We start from the raw sequence: 22,898 nt of genomic DNA, 5'->3' as shown, positions 1-22,898 counted from the left end.
TGCAACTACAACAAGAGGGAAACAGTTCTATTCTGACTCATTCTGTTTGCTTTATGTCATCAGTGACTTTGGTAAGCCTTCATCGTCAGATGTTTTGAGCTACAGTAATGTCTGGTAAATTGCTATAGTTGTATGTAGGTGTTGAAAATAAATGGATCAACATAGAGGACTTGTACATATAATCACCTTTGCTTTTATTGATCTTAATATTGACAACAAAGGACCAGTCTAGCTGCCATATACAGTCTATGCCTGCAACACAACATCATCAGTGTGCAAAACATGTCTCAGAGCTCAACACGAGAGTGATTTCAGATGAAATTTTGTTTTTGTCAACAAAATGCAAAGCATTAACAGCCAGGACACACTTTGAGCACACTAGTTTCTTTATCCAACACATATGAGTATGAATACAGTCACAGTCGGAAACACAGTGTCTCACCTTCTGATCTGAAACACTGACTTTTACAGCAAAAACAATCAGTGGTTTAAAAAGTGATACTGACTCTACTGCTCCATAATGCAGGTGTGAAACATCAGATTTATTAGTAACGTACTAGAAGTCAACACAGCGGCCCTTTCTCTCCCAGTCTCCGTAGCGAGTGGGTTCTGGACCACGGGGGCCCCCCTTCTCCTTAGTTAAAGGGTTCACGTCATCAGGGAACTCTGGAGGGCAAAGAAACACACTGAAAGATGATGACTTTTACATTCTTAAAAACACAGTGCCCAGTTTATCAACTCCACAAAGCTAAAACTGGTCAGCTCTACCCTAATCCTTCAAAAACATTTCTTGATTCAATGTCTATTTACTAGCTTCCTCTTGACCTTTCAACTACATTGCTCAGTATTCCTCATCTGATAGAGTTTGTCATTTCTGTAGCTCAACATTGTAACATGCCAACTGAGAGAATTAAACACTGAGATGTGGTTGAAAGACTTGGCAAATACCTTGATTTTAGAATTGTTTTAAGCACTGTTTCCAAGGAACTTAGAAAGGCGCTGACTTTTCTTGAAGGTCATTTTGAATGCTACAGTTTGTGCTGCTAGTGAATGGTATTCTGTTGAGGAGTTTCTATTACTGTTTACATTGTATAAAATGTTGGAACAAATCTCAGTAATGTATTACAATTCAGCAAAAGCGTAAACTACAGCCTCTGAAACATTATCACCACAAACCCAAAATTAGAGCCTTCATGAAGAAGGATTTATTACAGGAATTAGATTGACTTAGTTTGAGTTGATGATCAGTACGTGTTTATCTAATGGATGATATGAATGTTATGTGTTTTATAATGTTCAGTTTAAACAAATAGTGACTAGACTATGGAAATTCCGGGAGAAACTGTGGTAGGATTGTTGATACCACTGTCCTTTGTCTATTGCGTCCTGATAAAAAGTTCAAGCTGAATAACTGCTGAGTTGCTAGCTGTTAAAAAGCTCGTGCTAAACTGCGATGTTGCTTTTTCATGTCTACCCTGTGCGTTAGCATGTTGTCTTTAACTTAAGTCGCTCTCTGTGTATTTAAGTGTCTATCTCTATCAAGCCCCTGTAACTGTCTAGGACGTCTAACTTTGAACATCGGATTAACACAAGAAACACCAGTTTTACTGATATTCCCCTTCCTCTTTTGTCTATCCTGTTTGATGTTCTCCATTTTGTCTCTAATTATCATTTTCCTGAGTGCCAAATAAAAGTGTTCTGCTGCACAAGTCCTCACTTTCCAGAACTTCTTTGCTCCTTTCCTCGGGGCTGTCAAACCGACCCTGCGGGGTTTTAGCTTTCTTCAGCGGCTCCTTGTCTTTCACCACTCCGCTGGCTGCTCGTGAACACCCTGAGGGAGAACACAGTTTGAGAATAAAGCCCAAATACCTACAGTCTGATTAAACCCGACCCGTTGTGTCAAACATACACATAACACACATGTAAAGCAGGAGAACAACTGCTTAAGGCTTAAACATGAATACATGAAGCGCAGGAGCAGTAACTGAGGCTCGGTTAGCTAACCTGGGAAGACCCGGCCCACCGTTAGACTCGGGGAAACGACGTGTCTTCTGGCTGAGGTAAAGAGGCTTCGCAGAACAAACATGCCTGCAGCTCAAATACACACACACACTTACACCTGCTCTGCTAGGACAATTACTCAAGTATACTCTTCTTCTTTGTCGTGCTTAATCTACGCAGTTTTCGTCATCATCCAGCGACGGGAAATGTAGTACATTACGGCAGGGCAATATTTATTACACGCCAGTAGAGGGAGACAAAGCACTGCGTATCAGATTTGATCTCCATATTATTATTATTATTATTATTATTATTATTATTGAACATAAATTCATAGGTAGACGCTTAACATGTTCTGGTCATCCCAAATTATGACATAGAACTGTCAGTAATAAAGTAATAAACTTTCAATCATCTCATATTAAACACTAATGCATTAGCCTGATGTATGATTTTCCTATGTGAGAGACCAATTACCTTGATTATGATGCTTTTCTTCTCCTCACAGTTGTAAAGAGTGGTTATCACAGTTACCACAGTATTTCTGTCAGCTCCAAATAGTCTGGCTATTCTCCTCTGACCTCTCTCATCAACAAGGCGTTCCTGTCCACAGAGTTGCCACTCACTTGATGTTTTTTTGTCTTGTCTCTAGAGATTGTTGTGTGTGAACACCCAGGAGATCAGCAGTTTCAGCCTGTCTGACACCAACAATCAACAGAGAGCACATCACATTAACTTTGTCGTAATTAACAGGGAAGTGTTTTACTGAGCATGTTGCAGGGTTACACAAGAGCTGCAGCTAACTTATGCTTTTCAGTGATAAAGTGTACATGAGAAGAGAGAAATATGGGAATATGCAGATGTAAGCCTGAATATATCTGGTAAGTGCACCTCGAGATATCTACTGTTTCCAGAGTCAAGTGACAGTATACACATACACTGTCTAATAAATGGTCATGTGAACATCCAACATTTCACATATATGATATGAGCTTCTCAAAGATGTGCTGTTCTACCAAACTCCACTCTTATGATGTTGAACCTGATGCAGGGATTTGCTCCCATTCAAACACCAGAACACCAGTGAGGTCCACACTGCTCTGATTTATTGTGTTGAATGGGATGAGATCAGGACTCTCTGCAGGCCAGTCAAATTCCACACTAAAGTGAGAAAAGCATTTCTTTATGGATCTGCTTTGTGCATGAGAGTATTGTCAGGTTGAAACCGGAAAGGGACCAAACACAAACTGCTGACAAAGTCTGAAGAACACTAATGTCTAAAATATTATTATATGCTGGAGAAGCATGTGGGACGTATGTGTGCTGTCTGCTTTTATGCTTCACTAGTGTGAGTCAAGTACTAAGGAGAGGAGAAAAACTTCGTGCTGTGCAGAGTATATTTCTCAACTTGCTTTATCTTTATCAGCTCTGGTGACGACGCTTCCTCCCCAGGGTTAAATGGTGTGTGTGTGTGTGTGTGTGTGTGTGTGTGTGAAAGGAATTCCAGGAGATTTCAGTGTAGCTCAGCTCCAGTGACTCAGTGCTGATATTTCTGAGTGGATGATGAAATTCTCCTTTACATTCCTCTTTAAGCTTTTAGAAAACAGTTCTGGAAAATATCACATCACATCACATCACATCACTCACACACACACACACACACACACACACACACACACACACACACACACACACACACACACCACAGCCAAACAGCTGGCTCAGCATGCACTGCCAACTCTAATACAAACTCAAAAATTCTTGGACAAAAATACATTAACAATTTTTTGTTTAAACATGCATCAAAAATATGCACATTATATTTGTGTGAAATGAGAGTGGTAAAAAAAACAAACAAGCAAACAAACAAAAAACAAAAACACACAAAGAAACCAATGATAAATGGGACGATCAGTTGAAACACAAAATGTGGTTATATGATTGAATGTGGACTGGCCTCTTGATGAGAACACACAACATACACACAGGAATTTCAGGAACACTATTCGTACAAATGAACCCAAACATCCAGCATCAGTTCACTTAAAGATGAAGCAGCCCTCTCAGATGCATCAGAGCAAATATCAAAAGGCCAAACAGTGTGAGACATAAAAAGTATATTTTATGGAGGGGAGGAGGATTTCTACTTCTTTACTCTTAACACTTATTCCCCAAAAGATCTCAAGTTGGAATCTGATTTGAAACCCCTCTTATAATTCATTCTCTTCTCTTCTTCTCTTCATCTTACTATTATTTCTAGTTCATTTATTGTCTTATTATTATATTATTGTCTTTTTCTTTTGTTAAATTAATTGATTAAATGGGAATTTCATTTATTTTATTGCTTTTTACAGTTATTCCTTTTTGATTTTTTACTTGTTCCTTTTATTTGTCATGTTTATAACGTTTACTTTGCACTGTTGTCCATGGCTGAATTAACCTGCAAAAGAGCACTAGAACAAAAATATGTGACATTAAATCAGCTGAAATAATAAAAGTGTTAAAAGAAAAACAGTTTTTAACATAAGGACCCACTTCAAGACAGGACCTCAGAATCAGGCAAAAGCAAATTGAATCAATATTTTCATAATCAAAATATTATCAAATAACAGTGTGAAAGAATCTGGTAATGATTAACTGACAGATAATTATCAGCTGAATCTGCAGCACCCCTCATCCTTACAGAACTGTATAGTGAATTTCATTTCAATGATTTTATGTCTGTCACCAAACTTTACAGTCTTATTACACTCACTGCTCACATGGCATCACTTTTGGTCACAGCAGGCAGCTGTTTTCAGAAAAATGCTGTCTACTACCTGCCCAGCAGCAACAACAGCAGACAGACACAGTTAGATTCAAGCCGATAAACACTGTGAAGCATTATTAAGAGTGAACTATTTCCCTCATGAGTTGGTAGATGAGACACCACCTTAAATGAATCATCATGTTGTGCTGGGTGTTGAAATGATAACTTGTTGATAAAAAGTTCACATATAAACTTAAAAAGTGATGACATGTCAGTGTTGCATTCACCACTTGCTTCTGTTGAAAACAACCCAACAAAAACATCAGTTAATCAGTTAGTGCAAGTTTAAGGCTTTTATCATGTCAATCAACATTGTGATGTAGGCCATGATATGTTCCCATATTTCCAAAGAAAATTTGAAAATATAAAAATTTGTAGCAATCCAGCCCTGGTTTTCTCTAACTGTATATCATGCAGATTTACTTTAACCTATGGCTGATAGTTACACTATTGTCTTCTGGATTTTAATATTTACTGTAACTTACTGGACACATGTAAATATTATTGTCATAATTTGCAGATATGTGTGTAATGTTATGTTTATAACAATGTTTTGTGGCTGTTGAAGATCCACATAGCACAGCATCAGAGAGAAAAATCATGTTGGGAAGAAGAAACATTGGATTGATTTTACTGTTTTTGCCTTTAAGTTTACTCTTACTGATAAAATATTTATATGTAGCATGACAATGAACATGAGTTAAAAATGTATTTCCACTGAGCAAAATAAAAGTTACATGTGGCCAAAAAAATGAAGAAGTCAATCATACTAAAACTGAACTGTAACTAACAAATATGTTCATTATTGATTATTCTGCCCATTGTTTTTTAGATTTAGAAAAACAAACTTTTGTGTAAAAAATGTCAGCAAATAGTGAAAATACCTGTTGTCAAAGATGATACGTTCAAATGTTTTGTTTTGTCTGACCAACACTACAAACTCCAAAGATATGTATATGACAAGTCACAAAGAAAACCATCAAATCCTCACATTCAAGAACCTGGAAACAGCTAACATTTGACAATTTTGCTTAAAAATTACTAAAATTACATTATCAAAATATTTGCTGATCAGTGTAATCAATTAATTGACTAATTATTACGCCTCTAAGCTAAACAGATTTAGAATTCACTTGCATTATCAACTCTGCAGAGAGTAAAATTAATTTTAGCATTAAGAATATATTATTGTCGTCAGAATGAATAGAAATACATGTTATAGCTGTTTTTGTAGAATTTTTATACTCCTCTAGCATGTGCTCTATAATATGATACACACAGAGATGCAAAGATGCACACACACACACACACACACACACACACACACACACACACACACACCATGAAAAAGCAAAGATAAGATAATGAATGCTCTGTGGACTTGTGACTGGTATGTGTTTGTTGTTGGTCAGCTTGTTTGATCTCAACCTCACAGGTCTGAGATGATCTGCTTGCACACAGAGGGAAATTGGAAAATGCAGTTTTAAACATTTGTACAAAATAAAAGTTAAGTAAATTTGAAATGTAAGGTCAAAAGTATGCTCATTGTTAAATGTAGCTGCTAAGTGCCATTAAATATTCTTTCTGCTCTAATCAAATGCTTGGTGGCCTTTAGGTCCATTTATACCAAAATTATAAAATGGTCAAATAGACAGATTTCCCTTAGTTGCTGTATCACTACATGTAAGAGTACTGTTTCCTTCTGATGTGTTGGATTATATGTTTGAATTCATACAAAGGTGCTAAAACAAGTGCTCCATTGTTGTGCAGTTGAGTAAAACGTCCATTAACATGGCAGATAAATACTGACAGACACTGATGGCCGACATCAAATATGAAAATATGCCATTTATGAAACATCAAGTCCCTTACAGCTAAAGCATACAACAACTCACTGGTGCCAGTCTGTCGTGGTCCTCTGACAGAGGAGCACATTGTTAGTTATGATGTCTCCAAAATGTTTCGAAAATATCGACTGTCTAGTCCAGTCTGTGCTAGGCTGAAGCTAGAATTGAGTCCGGGACACCGAGGGATCCACATCAGACTGTGGGCTCCCATTAGATGGGAGTAGTGCTGAGAGAGTCCATGTGGCGCATATTTGCTGCCAGCTGCAACAACAGTGTGTGTCTGACAGAAAGTGGGTGATAATAAAAGCGGTGACATAGTAACCAGCTTCCATCAAGCAGTACATCGCTGCACGGTGTCTCGTTCGTGTCTCTGCCCTGTGGTGCAGGTGCCAGCCGCAGGCCGTGTGTTGGCTCTACTCGCAGGCCGACACGCTGCTGATCTTGGCGGTATTCTCAGTCCAGGGCTGCAGGTTCTGCAGGGCGAACAGGGAGCTGTTCTGGAGGCACAGCGGGTCCGGGGTCACCGGCTGGTTGATGGTCTTCTGGAAGGCCTCCTGCTGCAGCTGCATTAGAATCCGGTTGGCCTGCTGCCGCTCGGCCTCCCTCTCCTCCGCCGTCTGCCGCCTGCAACAGCGAGGAAATATTGAGCTGACACATTCAACCAAAGACAGAGACCATGATGTTCAGCTTCCTTATCAGGATGTACAATAATATTAATTAATTATAACCATGAATTAATTAATTATATTGCAGCGATTCTGTGAATATTCTCATTCATCCAGGTCATAGTTATCCAAAGAAAGGTTTAATCGAAAGCAACTGGACTTAGTAACACTAAGTCCAGTTACTTTGGATTAAACCTTTCTTTGGATATATTGCAGCGAATTTACAGCGACTCTATGTAGACAACTAAACAACGTACTCTCATTAAATCAACATCTGTCTAAACTTAGCACAAAAAGTAAGGAAATTTGTGTTAGATTATTAGATTATTTCTTTGTTGCTTCTCGGCAATGAACCTTATAAGAAAAGCCTGTTTATTACCCCTTTAAAATGCATTTGTGGGATGAGCAGCAGAGCTGAGTATGTGGGTTATATCTATCTATCTATCTATCTATCTATCTATCTATGTATCTATCTATCTATCTATCCTATGTATCTATCTATCATGACAAAATCTAAAGCTTTATCATTGTCATTTAAAAACAAAATAGCCTGATAAAAAACAGCGTTTCAAAACTTAGTATTTAACATTATTGTAAAACAGGTCAAAGCATTCTCTGCCCTCCTTGACAAATAACACTGGTTATTTCTTCAATAAGCAGAAATCGTACTCAATAGTTTTAAAGTCCCCCTTTCCAGGACAGATCGCTTCTTATTTAGTGTCCAGTGTTTTGCGCATTCATTCTTGCTTTGTATATTCACATTAGATTTTTTGTTAAATGATTACAATAGCGAATCTCATCAAAATAACACGGAGGAGATAAATCCGCAGTCTTATCAACGCGATACGTGTTTTTATCTATGAAAATATACAGATTTACACCAAAACATGATGTCACATTTATGGAATGTGATGAATCCACTGATCATATTAAATACGTGTATGACACATGTAAATACTGAATTCTACAGGCTACGTTTAAGGCCTATATGTCCTTAAAGAATATCGTTTACTCATTTACTTAACCTTGTTTCTTTTTAATAAAATATTTGCCAAAAATAATCGTTAATCAAACAAGCATACATCCTCCTTTTCTTTAAAGCCACCCAGGATGTTTTCTTTCTGTCACACAGAAACTTGAAGAAGGTTATTGTTATTTGAGGTACTCCATTTTAAAGTTGTTCAATAGCCAGGTCATATTTACAGGAGGTAAATATGTTTGGTGGTGCATGTGGAGACAGAGTTTCTTTAACATTCACTTGCACCGAGTGCATTTTAAATGTTTTGTCTATTTTATACATTCAGTTTATTAGGAAGACCGTTCTCATACACAGCAGTCCTGCAGTAAATCCTACCTTTATGACAGGTGCTCATATTATTACCTATGTTTTGCTAACATTTAGTGTAAACGTGCACTGAACCGTCAGATAAGGGCACGTAAGAGGGCAACTACCTTGGTGGGCTTGAGTGGCTGGGCGGATGAGGCTTATGAAAACAGTCATTTCTTATACAGTGAGCATAAAATCCCGATACTGGGCAATAACAGTCAAGTAGCAGTCAATTTAAACATTTTTTCAAGTGTGGTCCAATGGGACCTCCTGGCCCTTTAAATACCACTGGAGGTCCCCTGACCGCCCTTAAGAACCAAAAGAACCTTCAGCCCTCCATAAAGAACGGTTATTACTGAAGTTCACCATCTGAGATAACAAAAAGAAAACAAACAATGTCAAATGAAGCATGATTTCACCTCCACTTGGTGCGTCTGTTTTGGAACCAAGTTTTGACCTGAGCGTCAGTCATCTTTAGGGCTTTTGCCAGGGCAGCCCGCTCAGCAGACGCCAAGTACTTCTGTCGGTGGAACCGTTTCTCCAGCTCACAGATCTGCAGGCGGGTGAAGGACGTCCGAGGCTTCTTCTTCTTAGGAGGTGTCCGGTTCTGGTAGGGGTGACCTACACGACGTGTAACAGTGAGGGGTGAGAGGGACACTGGACAGGAAATGACAGGACAGGGCACAGCAGGGCGGGGCAGGACAGAAAAGGACAGGACAGGGCAGAGCAGACAAAAGGAAAGGAAAGGAAAGGAAAGGAAAGGAAAGGTTAAAGCAGAGTGTGCAGGGCAAACAGAAACTGAGCAGAGAGCACTGGCAGAGCAGCAGCAACACAGTACTGTACAACTCTCAATATAGTAGTATACCTTAAAGAATAGGACAGTACATATTTGATGTTAAAATATTAAATATATGAAAGCAGTTTAACTATGTGCTGTCCATACCCTTAGTGTTCTGTAAACAACGGTTCAGTACTGAAGGAAATACAAGAGTCACACTGCACTGTTCATTGTTTTCAAGTCCTATTCATTTTTACACTATGACTCCTTTGGAGACCTTTGTTTGTTTGTGTCTCTTATTTATTTACATCTTTCTTTTATGCCACAGGAGCTTTGGTTAACATGTGGGGAAGCTGATCTGTTTTGAAGTCTATAATTTGTCCTATATTTTTTAAACATGCCGTAACCAAAGGACCTTTGGAGAACTTGTTTCCTGTAAATGTTTAATAAAATAATTTATCACAATAATTCTATAGTCAATAATAATAATAATAATAATAATGATAGACCAATGATTCACTACAGTAGTCACCACTGTAGTCAGTGACATCAGTAAGCTTTAGATATAGCCATTTTGTCTTTGTAATTAAAAACAATTGGCACTGTTAATTAGAAAAGGCTCAGGAAAAAAGTCTTTTTATTCTTTGAATTTAATTTAATGATTTTTCTTTCACGTCAAATTTTCAAAACGTGACACCGTGACACGGTTATATTATTAGAGGAGTTCTCTAAGATCACTTGTGGAGTGAAATTCTGTCTATGTGCAGGCTACTTAATCAAACACACGCACACACACGCTGTCATTTGGTCAGTGGAGATTGTATTCTTTTATTAGATTTTTGGCCTTTTAAAAATAGAGTGGCGCTCTAATCTTTTTATATTATATTATATTATATTATATTATATTATATTATATTATATTATATTATACAGCACCTACCTGTGAACCTGTCTTTCGTGTAGCGGCGGTTGCTCTCCATCCAGGGGAAGGTGAGCGCGGTCAGGTTGTTAATAGTTCCACTCATCGGCGGCACAGAGGAGTTCCCGCCGTTCAGAGGCCGGTGCGCGGGGACCCGAATGACCCCGGCGGCGTTCATGTTAGTTCCGTTCACATTTACGCCCATATTCATGTGATAAGCCCCGCCGAGGGAAGCCACCCCGCACGAGCTGCTGGTGCCGCTATATCCGGTGTTACCACACATGAAGACACCGCTGTTCCCGCCGCCACCAGTGCTGCTGCTGTAGGCCGGGTGTCCGTAGTCCGGCTCGTGCATCCTCGTACCCAGCATACAGCTCTGGTCCACGTTGTTGAGGATCTGATCGATGCCAAAGCTGATGGGCTCCACGTGTGCGTGCTGCTGCAGATGCGCCCCCAGTATCCCTATGTGATCCATGGCCTCCGCGAGCCTCCCGCTCCGGGGCGAGGAACGCAGCCTGCTCCACGCGCCGCTCCCTGGACTCTTCAGTCTGGGGTTCTTCTGCTCGAGCTCCGGTCGTTATCTAGTGGGCGCGGGCGCATGTGTGTGCATCTGTATGAGTTCGATGCAGAGGAGCGAGGGTGGACTGCCGCCGCCACCACCACCATCCCCACCCCACCCCTAGTGGGAGAACATCAATCAAAGTGCCAAATAGACAGCGCGAGATTAAGACCCGATTTTGGGCCTAAAGACTGCGCGAGCTGTGTGACGCTGCAGCTACACTTCATAAAACACTGATTAACAGGTGGACACGATCAATAACGCGCGCGCGCACACACACACACACACACACACAAACACTTTCAACAAAACCGTGTCCTATCAGTGCTCGCCCACCTTTAGAGAATATCTATTGTAGCCTACAATAGATCTGCCAATTTATTTCCCCGTTTTTTTGATGAGGGTCTCTGACGGCGGTCTTTGACACGTCCAGTCCAGATAGATAAAGAATAAAATGCCGTGTAAAAGTTTGTTCCTAATGATCACAGCAACACACGTTTTTCTACACTGATTCTGCCTCGAGTTCATTCTGCGAACGAGTTACTACCATCCAACAGTAAAGCGGATGATTTTAATGGGTCGATTAGAAGTCCCGGGACTAAGGCAAAAGGGGAGAGGTCGCGATCAGGTTTTTCTTTTTATCTCCTAATGCTTTACTATTGAAGAGGCCCCATCTGATGTGAAAAATGTTATTTTTCCCTGCTACTGCACAGTGCATCCTCGGGTTGCAGTAAACCTGGATTTAAATACACCAACTTAATAGAGTGAAGTTGATTGAAGATAGTTGCCTCTGGACATACATTCCCTGTTCTCATGCATGGTTTCCAATAATGTTTTTCAACAGTAGCCCATATACGGCAGGAAGTTTAAAAACTTCAAAGTAAATAATTAAACTGCACAGCAGCACGGAACAGATGGCCGTAAGCCCGTCCATGAACTGAGCTTCTAACGTTATTGACATTATTCAGTTGAAGAAAATAAATATCATTAATTCAATAAAACCACCGTCACACTTCAAATCAAAAGGACAATTCATTCAGCTTGGTCTGTTTTCGTCCACGCTGCACAAATTTGGAACCTTAATAAATTTGCCTAATATGCTCAGATGTTCCAATATAAATCAGTGAAAAATGACTGATGTTTAATGTAGGCTACTCATATATTGTTGTGGAGCTGGCGCCATTATTAATTCATATTCAGAGTGATGACATTGCTGCAAACACTGATGGGTTTTCATTTGTTTCAGTGAGAACAGAACAGAGCTGCATGCTGCTGGAGTATTTTACACCTATACTGCGTCTCTCTAGCACTAAAACCGCCGATGAGCCAGAGTTCAGTGACATTTTAATAATGCAAATAAGTGATAAGTCATTATTTGACATTAGGTTACATTCATTAAAAATATTAATGAATCCGGAAATGATCAATGACTCTGCAGCGGCTTTAAATGAGAGGGATATTTACTGTACCAGAACAAATGGATATAACTCTGTTTAATCGTAGATCATAAATAACGAGCGCATTTTATGCAGTGCATATTTCCTATTAGCTATAATCTGCTGGTGCTGCTCCAAGACACAAACATACCAACTGCACAACAATTAAATGAAAAATTAAACTATGTGGCTCATTCATTTTCTCTCAGTCTAAAAGCCACTGGGACATAATTACTTAACACGGGACATTAACGTATTAATATTTGATATGCTTTCAACGGCTCTCATTGGTCACTTGACCTACATCAACTTTTAATGCACGCAGTAGCCTATCGGAGGTACACGGTGGTGCACCTATTCGTTTAAATGTGGACCAATAATGAGCATTAGGGAGTGGAAAGAGCGGATAAATTACTGAGATGAAATGCAGTAATGGACCAATGCAGCCGCAAACACTGAGCTGTGTTTAACGACAGCTTTACTAATACACCGAAAACGGCTTACACCGATCAGCCATAACATTAAAACCACTAACCAGTTTTAATATTGTAGTTGCTTTATGTGTGCTGTTTAGTTTATCATCACATTCTGTTCTTCACAAATGCAAAAGGGCAAAATGAAGGAAACATAAATTAGTAACAATAATAATACTCGTTGTTGTTATTATTAGTGGATTGCCATCATCTGCAGGGCTGGTTCTGTACATTCTGTTGAAATGAAACAGATTTATTTATGGTGCAAACCGGAGGACAACTGCAGTGGTCAAAAATGTACCATTTAATGTATAATTAAATTTAATTTAAAATTCATTATAAATTACAGAATTATAAAATAATTTCTCATTTAATGATAAATTATTTGTTAGAATGAACACTATTGCAGTGCAATTATTCTGACAGTTTGGGTTTTTGTGACAAGAAGTGGTCTGTATAATTAAGGTAGTATTAACATGTAGGGTAGTCAGGGGTGGTGGTGGGCCTAGTATGCCTGACCTAACACTGGCTCTGGCATCTTTTCAAACTCAAGCAACCATTTTCTTTTCAGCGGCACCAGTGTCCTTGAGGGATTTGAAAAAATACCTCTTGGCTTCACATGGAGACACCCATTGATCTTTCTCCCCTTTAAGCAGCAGCAGCTTCACAGGCTGAATAATCCCAATGGAAGAAGCTGCCACAGTCCATCAGAAAGTCAACTTAAACTCTGGAGCCTCAAAATGTCCCTTTCAGAAACTCTGCCCTTGTCTGAATTTAGGTCAGTCATAAAAGCTGTAAACAGCCTCTTTCAAACAGGAAACTGTAAGCTATTACCATACTCATTTTAGGAGCAGGAACAAGAAGAAGCAAGATCTTCATAGTGCTGTTGACAACATTTTAAAGGATAATTCCGTAAAACAGATTAGAAACACACACAAAACAATTCACAACCCCAAAACACACTAAAAGATCGTACTTGCTTGCTGAATCTTTTCTTGGCTTGACCCTTAGCTAAAACTAAATCAGTTTGATAGAATAATTCCTCTAATTCCTCTATGCTCACCAATGGCTGTAGTTTGTGCCATTGTTAAACTGTGATTTCATATGAAGTGTTGCTTATATTTTGTCTGCCTTTACTGATGAATAGGGTGGACAAAATATTAGAAACACCTCTCAGTACCACATATACATCCTCATGTAGTTTAGTTTCAAGATCAATACTTAAAACAGGTTCAACAAAAACCAAGTATCCATACCAAGTACTTTGTCCTTTGTCATTGCACCCTCCACATGAGTGTTTTCTGATCTGTAATCCTAACCTTTCTGTTTCTAATCAATTAATTAAAGAAATTATTAATGTAGACACTAATCTGTCCAGACTCAGGGTGGAGAGAGAGAGAGAGAGAAGTACAGAGATAAGTCCTTTGTCCAATACAATTAGAAGGTAATATGTAATTTTCTCTGGTACTGTCTCCATGCTATGATGCACTTTGAAACCTGACTTAAAATCCTCAAATGAACTATTGTTCTGCAGAAAGTTACACAGCTGACTGGCAACTGCTTTCTTGAGTGTCTTAAAGAGAAATGTAAGGTTAGAAATGATAGAATAAACCAATATAAAAAGACAATGACATGTAGGCAGATTAGGCAGGGGTCCAGAGAAAACGACAGTGTGTGACATTGTACACACTGACTCAGCATTAACTTTAGTGACCTGTGATTGGTGTAAAATAAGGTGTCATTATGAATAACAATCTTACTGTATTTACTTTTATAGACTGAGTGTAAATAGCATAGAGCCATGCCAAGATATGTCAGCATCTTCTTCTGTGCAACTATGAGATATGTCTATGTGTATCGATTGAGAGTCATTTTGGGAAATGAGTAGAGAGCAGAAAGGGAGGACTGACAGACCACAGCGCTTAAAATGAACGCTGCATGTATAAAGTCTGCAGAACAACCAGTCATCTAATTCCAACAAATTCTTTGAGAACCAAATATATTATATAAATATATTTCAAATAAGCATGGACACTGTATTTTTACTATAGTTACTGTAGTTGTATTTCATAAGACTCCATTAATACAAGAATATGTTGACATATATTTAATGCAGAGATATATATTTGGATATATTGCAGCAATATGAATTATGTGTGTATGTATGGCCATCCTCACATTCTCTGAGTCATCAAACTATTGTAAATTATCTCCCAGTAATATCCAAGACTCCTGTAGTTCTTGTTTTGTATGTGTGCATGTGTAAGTGTGTCTGGAAGAAGAGCCCCCATTTTGCACCAGCCACACTCCCCTATGCTGGCAGCAACAGGCCATACCCAGTAAGATCTTGTCCCCTACCCGGTGAAGGTCACAGCCCTGCCCCTTGCAGCAGGGTGGGGATTTCTTAAGCCATTCGGTAGGAGTATAAAACCCACTTAACAGTGATTAAGACTTACTGTAACCATATGATCTGATAATTATAGTGAGGGTCGGTATCTCTATATAAATACATAACATGAAATATATTCATTTAAATTTTCTCTTGAGGAAAATTGGCACACAATTTAGCATTGAAAATTACAGTTGTGTGAACATGGCAAAGGTCAGATATATTAAAATGTTAAGTCTTTTAGAGCTTAGTTTTGAAAGCTGTAAACTGTATGAGAGATGGGATGTTCCATCTTCCCCACAGACTGACAGACGTGAGTAAAAAGCCTCTCTCTGTCAGATCTGAAGTAACAGTTTGAGGTACAGAGATGCTGAGTCAGTATTTCTACAGTTTACCTCAATATCATTGCGATGAAAGATAAAATAGTTGCTACTGTGATGACTTTCTAGAGATGTTAAGTTCTCTCTCCACCTGATTAGGCAGCGCAGTGTCATTTTGGTGCTTATTTCAGCATGAAAACCTGCTTTAAAGGGGATACATACTGAAGTTAGCATGTTTTCTACCTAATCCCATCCTTTCCCAAATCCAGTCTGCCCTCAGTCCCACATGACAGGAAGAAAAAGCACCACTGCCCAGAGGGCATATTCAAACTTCTTGTCAATCATGTTGGTTAATGAACAGTAAATGCAGTGATGGCTAAAGCTCTTGACAAGCGACCATTATCACCACCACCACCACCTACTCCTGACAAAAAACCATGTATGGCAGCAAAGAAAAGAGCTGAAAGAAATGGAAGTATAAGAAGAGTTAACATTGCTGCTGCTTTCCACCACTGGAGATAGCTCTTTGGTGAATAAAGGAATGGAGTTTGATGCTGAATTTGCAATGTTTCCACTAGAATGATAAGTAAGAGACCTCAGTCTCTCTCCCTCCATTGCTGCTTGTAAAAGGAATGAGAGAAGCTCATTTGATTGGTCATTACAGAAGCTCTGGTTTGTACCAATGCCTGTGGTCAGCAAAAATTTGCTTACTCATACCCATTTGTGTTTGCTTGTGTTTGTATTTGTGTTTGTTGATAGCAATGGTGGGCTATTAGGGCCAGCAAGGCCTTCTCTGCTGGCCTAAACACAGTCACAATCATTGAATTATATTTTTTATATGTTTTTATGTTTGTATATATGTATTCAATTGTTCTCAATAGCCTATTCTCCTCATCTCATAGCTTTCTTCTTGGTTGCACTGCTTTGAATACAGTCTGTTTATGTTAGAGCTTTTATCCAATCAGATTTCCCTGTGTTGCCAAGTTAAACAAAATTTGCCTTGAGGCCTTCAGAATCAACAGTAATTTCAAATAAATGCAGATAAAACTGTTTCCTCGCTGATCCTTTAACTGATCAGATTTCATGTTGGTGAGACCAGGCTCCATCTAGGCAGGCCAACCATGACGTCAGAATTTTTTATGTCACTTGATTGGACTGTCAGAGAGCATACTGGTCAGAGCTAGCAAACCGCATCCATAGCTACTAGCGCAAGCTAAAACATGTTAGGTAGATTTAAGAGCAGTTCTTTCAACCCACAACGACTGAAGGAGGAGGAAGAGTTCAGTGACTCTGTTGTAGAGGTTATCTCTGAGTCTCAGTTCCAACAATAAGTCATTTTCTGTCGCCATGGACACTAATGCTGAAAGTTGAGTCTCCCCAGTCATATTTCTAAGACAAGTTTTAATTCGCTTTAGGGATGAGAATGTCTGCTCAACAGAAGCAGTTTCTTGAGTTGTCTACAAATAATCAGCAGTTTAGGTGAGTAAAATGCATATTACCTATATTTTATTGTTTACATCTTTGTCATTTTATTAGTTGTCATTGATGTTTCTGATGTTTTGATGATGTGTGACACAGCTGTGGCTGCAGTAGGGTTACAAAAGACAGAACATTTCTGGTAAATTTCTGGAAACATTTCAGAAACTTTCCATGGAAAGTTAAGGTGGGGAATTTTGGAAGTACTCCAAGTTGGAAACTTTTAAAATATTTTATGATTGATACTGAGTAAATGAATATAAACAGGTTAGATAAACAGATGAACTCTCCTCAATCAGCTACAAAATCAAACTCTAATCTACAGTCTATGAACAGAAAACTGGCAGAGGGCAGAAGAAACAGCATCACAGCTGAGCTAACACCATGACAGCTACCCTCTTAAATTCAAGTCAAGTCAATTTTTATTTATATAACACCAAATCACAACAGAAGTTATCTCAAGGCATTTTTTCATGTAGAGCAGGTCTAGACTGTACTCTATGTGATTACAAAGAGAGACCCTGCAATTCCCACCAATGGTCAGAACTGCGCGACACTGGAGAGGAAAAACTTCCATTTAATAGGCAGAACCCTTGAGCAGAAAGACATTTTGAGTCATTCTGTTGCTAGTTAAACTTTAATACCACAGATCAAATATAGTGAGCCCAGTAACTGATCCAAACTGATTTGACTGTATGTAGTCCGTGGGCCCAGATGCAGTAGTGTGGCTTCAATAGTCCTGCTGTAGTGAGCAGGATTCCAGAAATGATCTGTGCATGTGATTGAGGAGTGCAGGGTGGACGTTCAACTGACATTAAGTCTGGTTGTTTTAACCAAGATTATGCTGCCAGATGTTTTTTCAACTACATTTAATTTAAGTGTTTGCAAATTTCCAGTTAATTCCCGCATATTCCTGTTAATACATTCCTGTTAATTCCCATGGAAAGTTTCCAACTTTGAAAATTCACAGAAAACCCTAGGCTGCAGTGTTTGGAGACCTATTGAATTGTTTTAAGTTGGTTTTTATAGCATTGTATTTGTAATGGCATTTATTCTGGCCACATGACATGTCTGTCTGTGATGCAGAGTTCTGTTATACAGTGACATCATAATGACGGTATTAAAAAGTGGGTTAATTCAGGTCCATAGAGCCCATACTCTGTTACTTCAGTGGGGCATCCTGGATGTCACTGGTTCTTTAGTTGCCCACCAATATGACACTGAAGGTATAGGCCTAGAAATCTGGTGTTGAACATATTTATACAGTGTCTTTACTGCATTTCCAAGAAATATATTCTCCTTCAACATCACCTGTGGATGTTTGGTGCAAATGAAGCATATGGGGTGGGGCCAAACAGCTGATTTTACTGCAGCCATGGTACATGGTATTGTCCACATCATTGGTGGTGGAAAAAGTTGAGCTATTTCAGCTTGATGAAAGTTACAATTACCTCATATTGTATGTCACATAATGTTTTCTTGGTCTCATATAAATCTCAGAGAAAAGTGATTATATAACTTTATGTCCACCCTTCCATGTGGAAGGCACTGCTACTGTAATGGTCTTCATACAGTGGCCATGTACAGTGCGGGTGGAACACTGGACACCAGTTTGGTTTGACCACTGCTGCTGAAGCTCCTGTGATGTTATTTGGCAGTTTTCCCTGCACATGCGGATCTGGATGTGGTCATTTCTTGCTGAAGAAACCCTTGGACGCCCAGATCTTGGTTTGTCTTCCAAGCTGTTGGTTCGTTTGTATTTCTGCAGAGTGTATCCAACTGCTGAAGGACAGCATCTGCACTTCCTGGCTATCTGGCAGCAGCTGTACCCTTCCTCACTGAGAATCTGTATCTTCAGGCGTGTTTCCTGCTTTAAGGTTCCTTGTTTTTGTCTCTGAAGAACTTTCAAATGTGCTGGCTTTATATAGACATGAAGCACTGCAACAAAAATTGTGTCTTTTAATATAAAGCACGACCTTCATTAGTGGATCACTGATACCAATATGACCCAATACTCAAAGTTTTTTATGCACTTTTATGGAACCAATCAACTTTAAGTTTTTAATGGCTTTTTTAGGATTTGTTTAGTATTTTGGCTGTGACTGTACTAAAAGAAATTGCACCTGAAGACCTAGGAGTGATTCTTAATGCAATATTTCACAAATGCATAGGGTGTCTGAAAACTTTTTTCCACCACTGTATTTCTAGGCCTCTCTGATGCAGAGGGCTGCTGTTTTCTTTCCTGCCTTGAGAACGACAGCTCCTTATCAGAGAACTTATCATCTGAATGTCAAGGACTTCCAGAAAATCACGTTTTCAGGTGATTGATGGAGGCCAGTCAGCAAATGAAGAGACAGAGTAAAGAGAAAGAGTGGGTCAAAGAGGGATATAAGAACACGAGGCAGTGTTTAATAATTTATTAAGAGTGTATTTATGCTGTCATGTCAAAAGGGTGCTTTTTGATAAACTAGCACATTACTGTAGACTCTATGATTTTATCATTCAACGCACAGAAAAAATCTAGTATAAATCTAGACTTGTTCAGGTATTAATTAAACTACATTACATGAAGAAGGGCATGAGTCAACATGAGCCACTCAACATAAATACATAATATAAACATAAGTCATCAGTTCCAGTGATGTTAAAATAAGCAAGTATTATGAGTTATTATGATACAAGCAATCAAAGACTTGTGACACCTTGTGTCCATATAATGTTTTTTTCAGAGTGCAAGCATCTTTTAAAAATTGTTCTCAATGAGGAGAGAGTATCTGCCTAGAGAAAAAGTGCTGTACCCAGTGTCTTTTTTCAGAGCGCTACACCTTTTTTGTGAGGCTGCTCTGAGTGCTTCTAGTGGAAAATCTCTGCGCCCCACAAAACAAGTACAATAGTAAGAAAAAGCAAAGGGGTGAAGGCGTGTTATCTAGATGTTATAGTGGATAGCAGAGACTTGGAAATGGCAGAAGAGCAAGGCGTCTGGCATGTAACAAAGGTCATTGGCTAGAATTAGATCAGGGATGTGGTGTTTATGTGGCAGGTACATTGTATATATGCATTTTTCTATATGCATTTGCCTATCAGCATAGTCAGTCTTAGGACAATTTGCTAACAGTGCTTGCTTGACAGTGGAAAGCTGACAGGGAATGAGGCAAGAGAGATAAGCCTGAGTCAGGGTCCCTGTTGATGTGGTCATTGGTCAGTGTCCTGAACCCCTACCACCTCCCAGGACACCCAGAGGTACCATGGATTGGCTCAGTAAAACAAAACCCAAACCAGGGCTTATAGTAACAGAACCACTGACCTGCAACTTTCTATACTTTTCCCATATAAGGCCTTGTGTCAGTCAGGTTCAGTGTTGTTGACCTCTTGAAGAGGACAGACTGAGTGGCTGAAGGGAGGAATTGTTGGCTCTATGTAGAAAAACAGGGAGGAAGCTGGGAATGCCTTGAGTTTGGCCTGAGCTCTCAGAGCGGAAGATGAAACTTTTAGATGTTGATGAAGAGACCTCTTCTTTCTGTGATCTCTGACATTGGGATTACAGATGCTTGATGTGTGAATTTCCATAGAGGAAGACCCATGTTGGTATTGATCAGTCAAAGTGACTGAACACTAAATGTGTATGTGAACTTTGCATTAAAATCTAACCATAACCTCCATGTTTCACTAACCCGTTCTTCTGTTGCCTAAACCACAGACAGGACTGTGGATGTGAACTCTTGTCTGGTGTTCTGCAGTCTGCTACATACTTGTGTCACTTCATTCACTTCATTCAAAAAAGCAAGAACAGAATAGAGATTAAATGCGCAACAGAACTGGGAAAACAATTCAGTTATATATAAAGTAATAATAAATAATAATAGGCATCAGTAAAGTAATGTCTAAGATACAGGAAGGCATTTAAGAGAAGTTACCACTTGTCAAACAATGGGTAACAGTTTCTTAATTTAATACATAGAAAAAATGGATAGCTTTTCAATGATATAATATGCATGACCAACTTTGAAACTGAAAGAAAAACAATTAATGCTAACCCCCATCACAAAAGCTAAACAACAGATCTTCAATACACTTTCCCAATACACAGATAATATAGCTTTATTAGATTCAATACTAGTATAAATATAAAACATATAGACACATTTTAGGATGAGTATCTGATTGTACCGTGTAATTCTACAATGGTTATCTGAGACGAGTGGATTGATCCTGATAAGTATCTTGTTGAAATAGATGAGGGAAACCTATTATATTATTACTTGCAGAAAACACTATTTTTACTGCACTCAGTATAAAAAGGGCAGATGAACTGATCCTCTCCAAACCTAAAACCATGTCTGTTGAATGGGTTTCAGTGTAGATGTAAAGTGTGTTTGAAATGGCGAAATATTCAGCAATTGGCAGTTTCAGTGATAAAATATTATTATCAGCCCTCAATCTGTCCTTGAGGGCAGCCAAACAAGGGCAACATGTGTCATTAGAGCCTGAAGTCATAGACACAACAACAGAGCTGTGATACTACAGTCCATCACTGGAGCCAGTGTGAAATGTTCTCTTTAGACCAAACACAATCTATCACACAGACATACTATAACAACCATCAGTCTAATGTGACTGTGTGCAAATGCCACCCTGAAAAACATAACCATACAAATGTTTAATAACACTGTAGTACACTATAACTGGATATTGTACTGCAAGATCAGATATTTTGGAGGGAAATAAATACAGTTTATGTTTATATTTTACTGATACATTCAGTATCAAGATATTGTGGCTTACTAGACATGTTAATTAACATCATATTGTCATTGAATTAATAGAAAATGTAATCTGGTCACATTTCAACTCATTTGTTGTTGCAAATTAGTTGTATAGAAACATAATTTCTTTGAGACAGGAGTGAACAAATACGTAGTTTTATTTCTAAAAAAGACTCAGCAGTTTCCCTTAAACAGCTGCTACTGTTGTTTTTATCAAACAAACAGGAAAAAATAGTGCATTTGTTGGGAACTATTTGAAGCGGCGGATTAGTCCAAACGTGATGATCTAGTGAGTATTTTGGGAAGCGTGGGAGTGTGTGTGTGGGACAGAGTCACAGTAAACTACACCGTGTGTGTTCATAGCCAGGCGTATCATTTACCTGGGGAAGAGATGGCACCAGGATGCACTACGTGAAGAAGAATGAAGAATATTCTGTGGGGAAACCTTGGGTCCTGCATTCATGTGGATGCTACTTTCACATGTACCATCTACCCAAACATTGTTGCAGACAAAATATACCCCTTCATGGCAATGGTACTCCTTGCAGTAGACTCTTTCAGCAGAATAATGCGCCCTGCCAAACAGCAAAAATGTTATCTCAGCCTCCAAATTCCCCAGATCTCAATCCAATTAAGCATCTGTGGGATGTGTTGGAAAAACAGGTCGGATCCATGGGGACCCCACCTTGCAACTTAGAGGACTTAATGGATCTGCTAATGTGTTAGTACCTGATACCACAGAACACCTTCATAGGTCTTGGTGGCACAAGGCTGAACTATACAAAAGAAAAAAAAATTAGGCAGGTGTTTTTAATGTAGTTGCTGATCAGTGTGTATCAGGCACAAACACACTGGTTTGAGTCTGCGCATGGGATTTGATCCTGTGACATTATATATGCTAAAGGTGCTAAAGGATTATTAAAGGTAAAATGTAAGGCTATGGTGTATAAGTAAGCTAGCTGTGCAAGCTGTGATAGACTTGCCTTTCACTCCTTTAAAATCTCATGGACATAACTTTTTGTTTCGGCTTTTACACAGATAATGAGCACTGACACACTGGCAGCTGAATGCCTTACACAGATTTTTGCAGTCCCACTCGGGGTTTATGAAGCTTCACTCAAGAAAATATGCGCGCG

The 22,898-nt window shown here is 39.0% G+C and overlaps 2 protein-coding genes across 3 annotated transcripts; both read right to left on the bottom strand.

Moving 5' to 3' along the window:
- Positions 1-170: 170 nt before the first annotated feature.
- On the bottom strand, positions 171-2,194 carry sdhaf4 (succinate dehydrogenase complex assembly factor 4). The gene is made up of 3 exons (XM_018694056.2): positions 2,005-2,194; positions 1,718-1,831; positions 171-666 (listed from the first exon to the last, which is right to left on the bottom strand). Exons 1-3 carry the CDS (start codon positions 2,084-2,086, stop codon positions 557-559), a joined length of 306 nt encoding a protein of 101 aa, XP_018549572.1. The 5' UTR covers positions 2,087-2,194; the 3' UTR covers positions 171-556.
- A 1,609-nt stretch (positions 2,195-3,803) lies between these two features.
- On the bottom strand, positions 3,804-11,040 carry tlx1 (T cell leukemia homeobox 1). Of its 2 annotated transcripts, none has more exons than XM_018694092.2 (3): positions 10,368-11,040; positions 9,069-9,306; positions 3,804-7,281 (listed from the first exon to the last, which is right to left on the bottom strand). In XM_018694092.2, the coding sequence occupies exons 1-3, from the start codon at positions 10,819-10,821 to the stop codon at positions 7,071-7,073; spliced, it is 903 nt and encodes a 300-aa protein (XP_018549608.1). In that variant the 5' UTR covers positions 10,822-11,040; the 3' UTR covers positions 3,804-7,070. The 2 variants fall into 2 exon arrangements, with proteins under 2 accessions (XP_018549608.1, XP_018549609.1); XM_018694093.2 differs by having other exon boundaries at positions 9,069-9,270; positions 10,368-11,031.
- Between the last annotated feature and the right edge of the window lie 11,858 nt (positions 11,041-22,898).

This window comes from Lates calcarifer, linkage group LG16_LG22, assembly GCF_001640805.2.
Source record: "Lates calcarifer isolate ASB-BC8 linkage group LG16_LG22, TLL_Latcal_v3, whole genome shotgun sequence".
Lineage (NCBI taxonomy): Eukaryota > Metazoa > Chordata > Actinopteri > Centropomidae > Lates > Lates calcarifer.
This window is presented reverse-complemented; position numbering and strand designations above follow the sequence as displayed.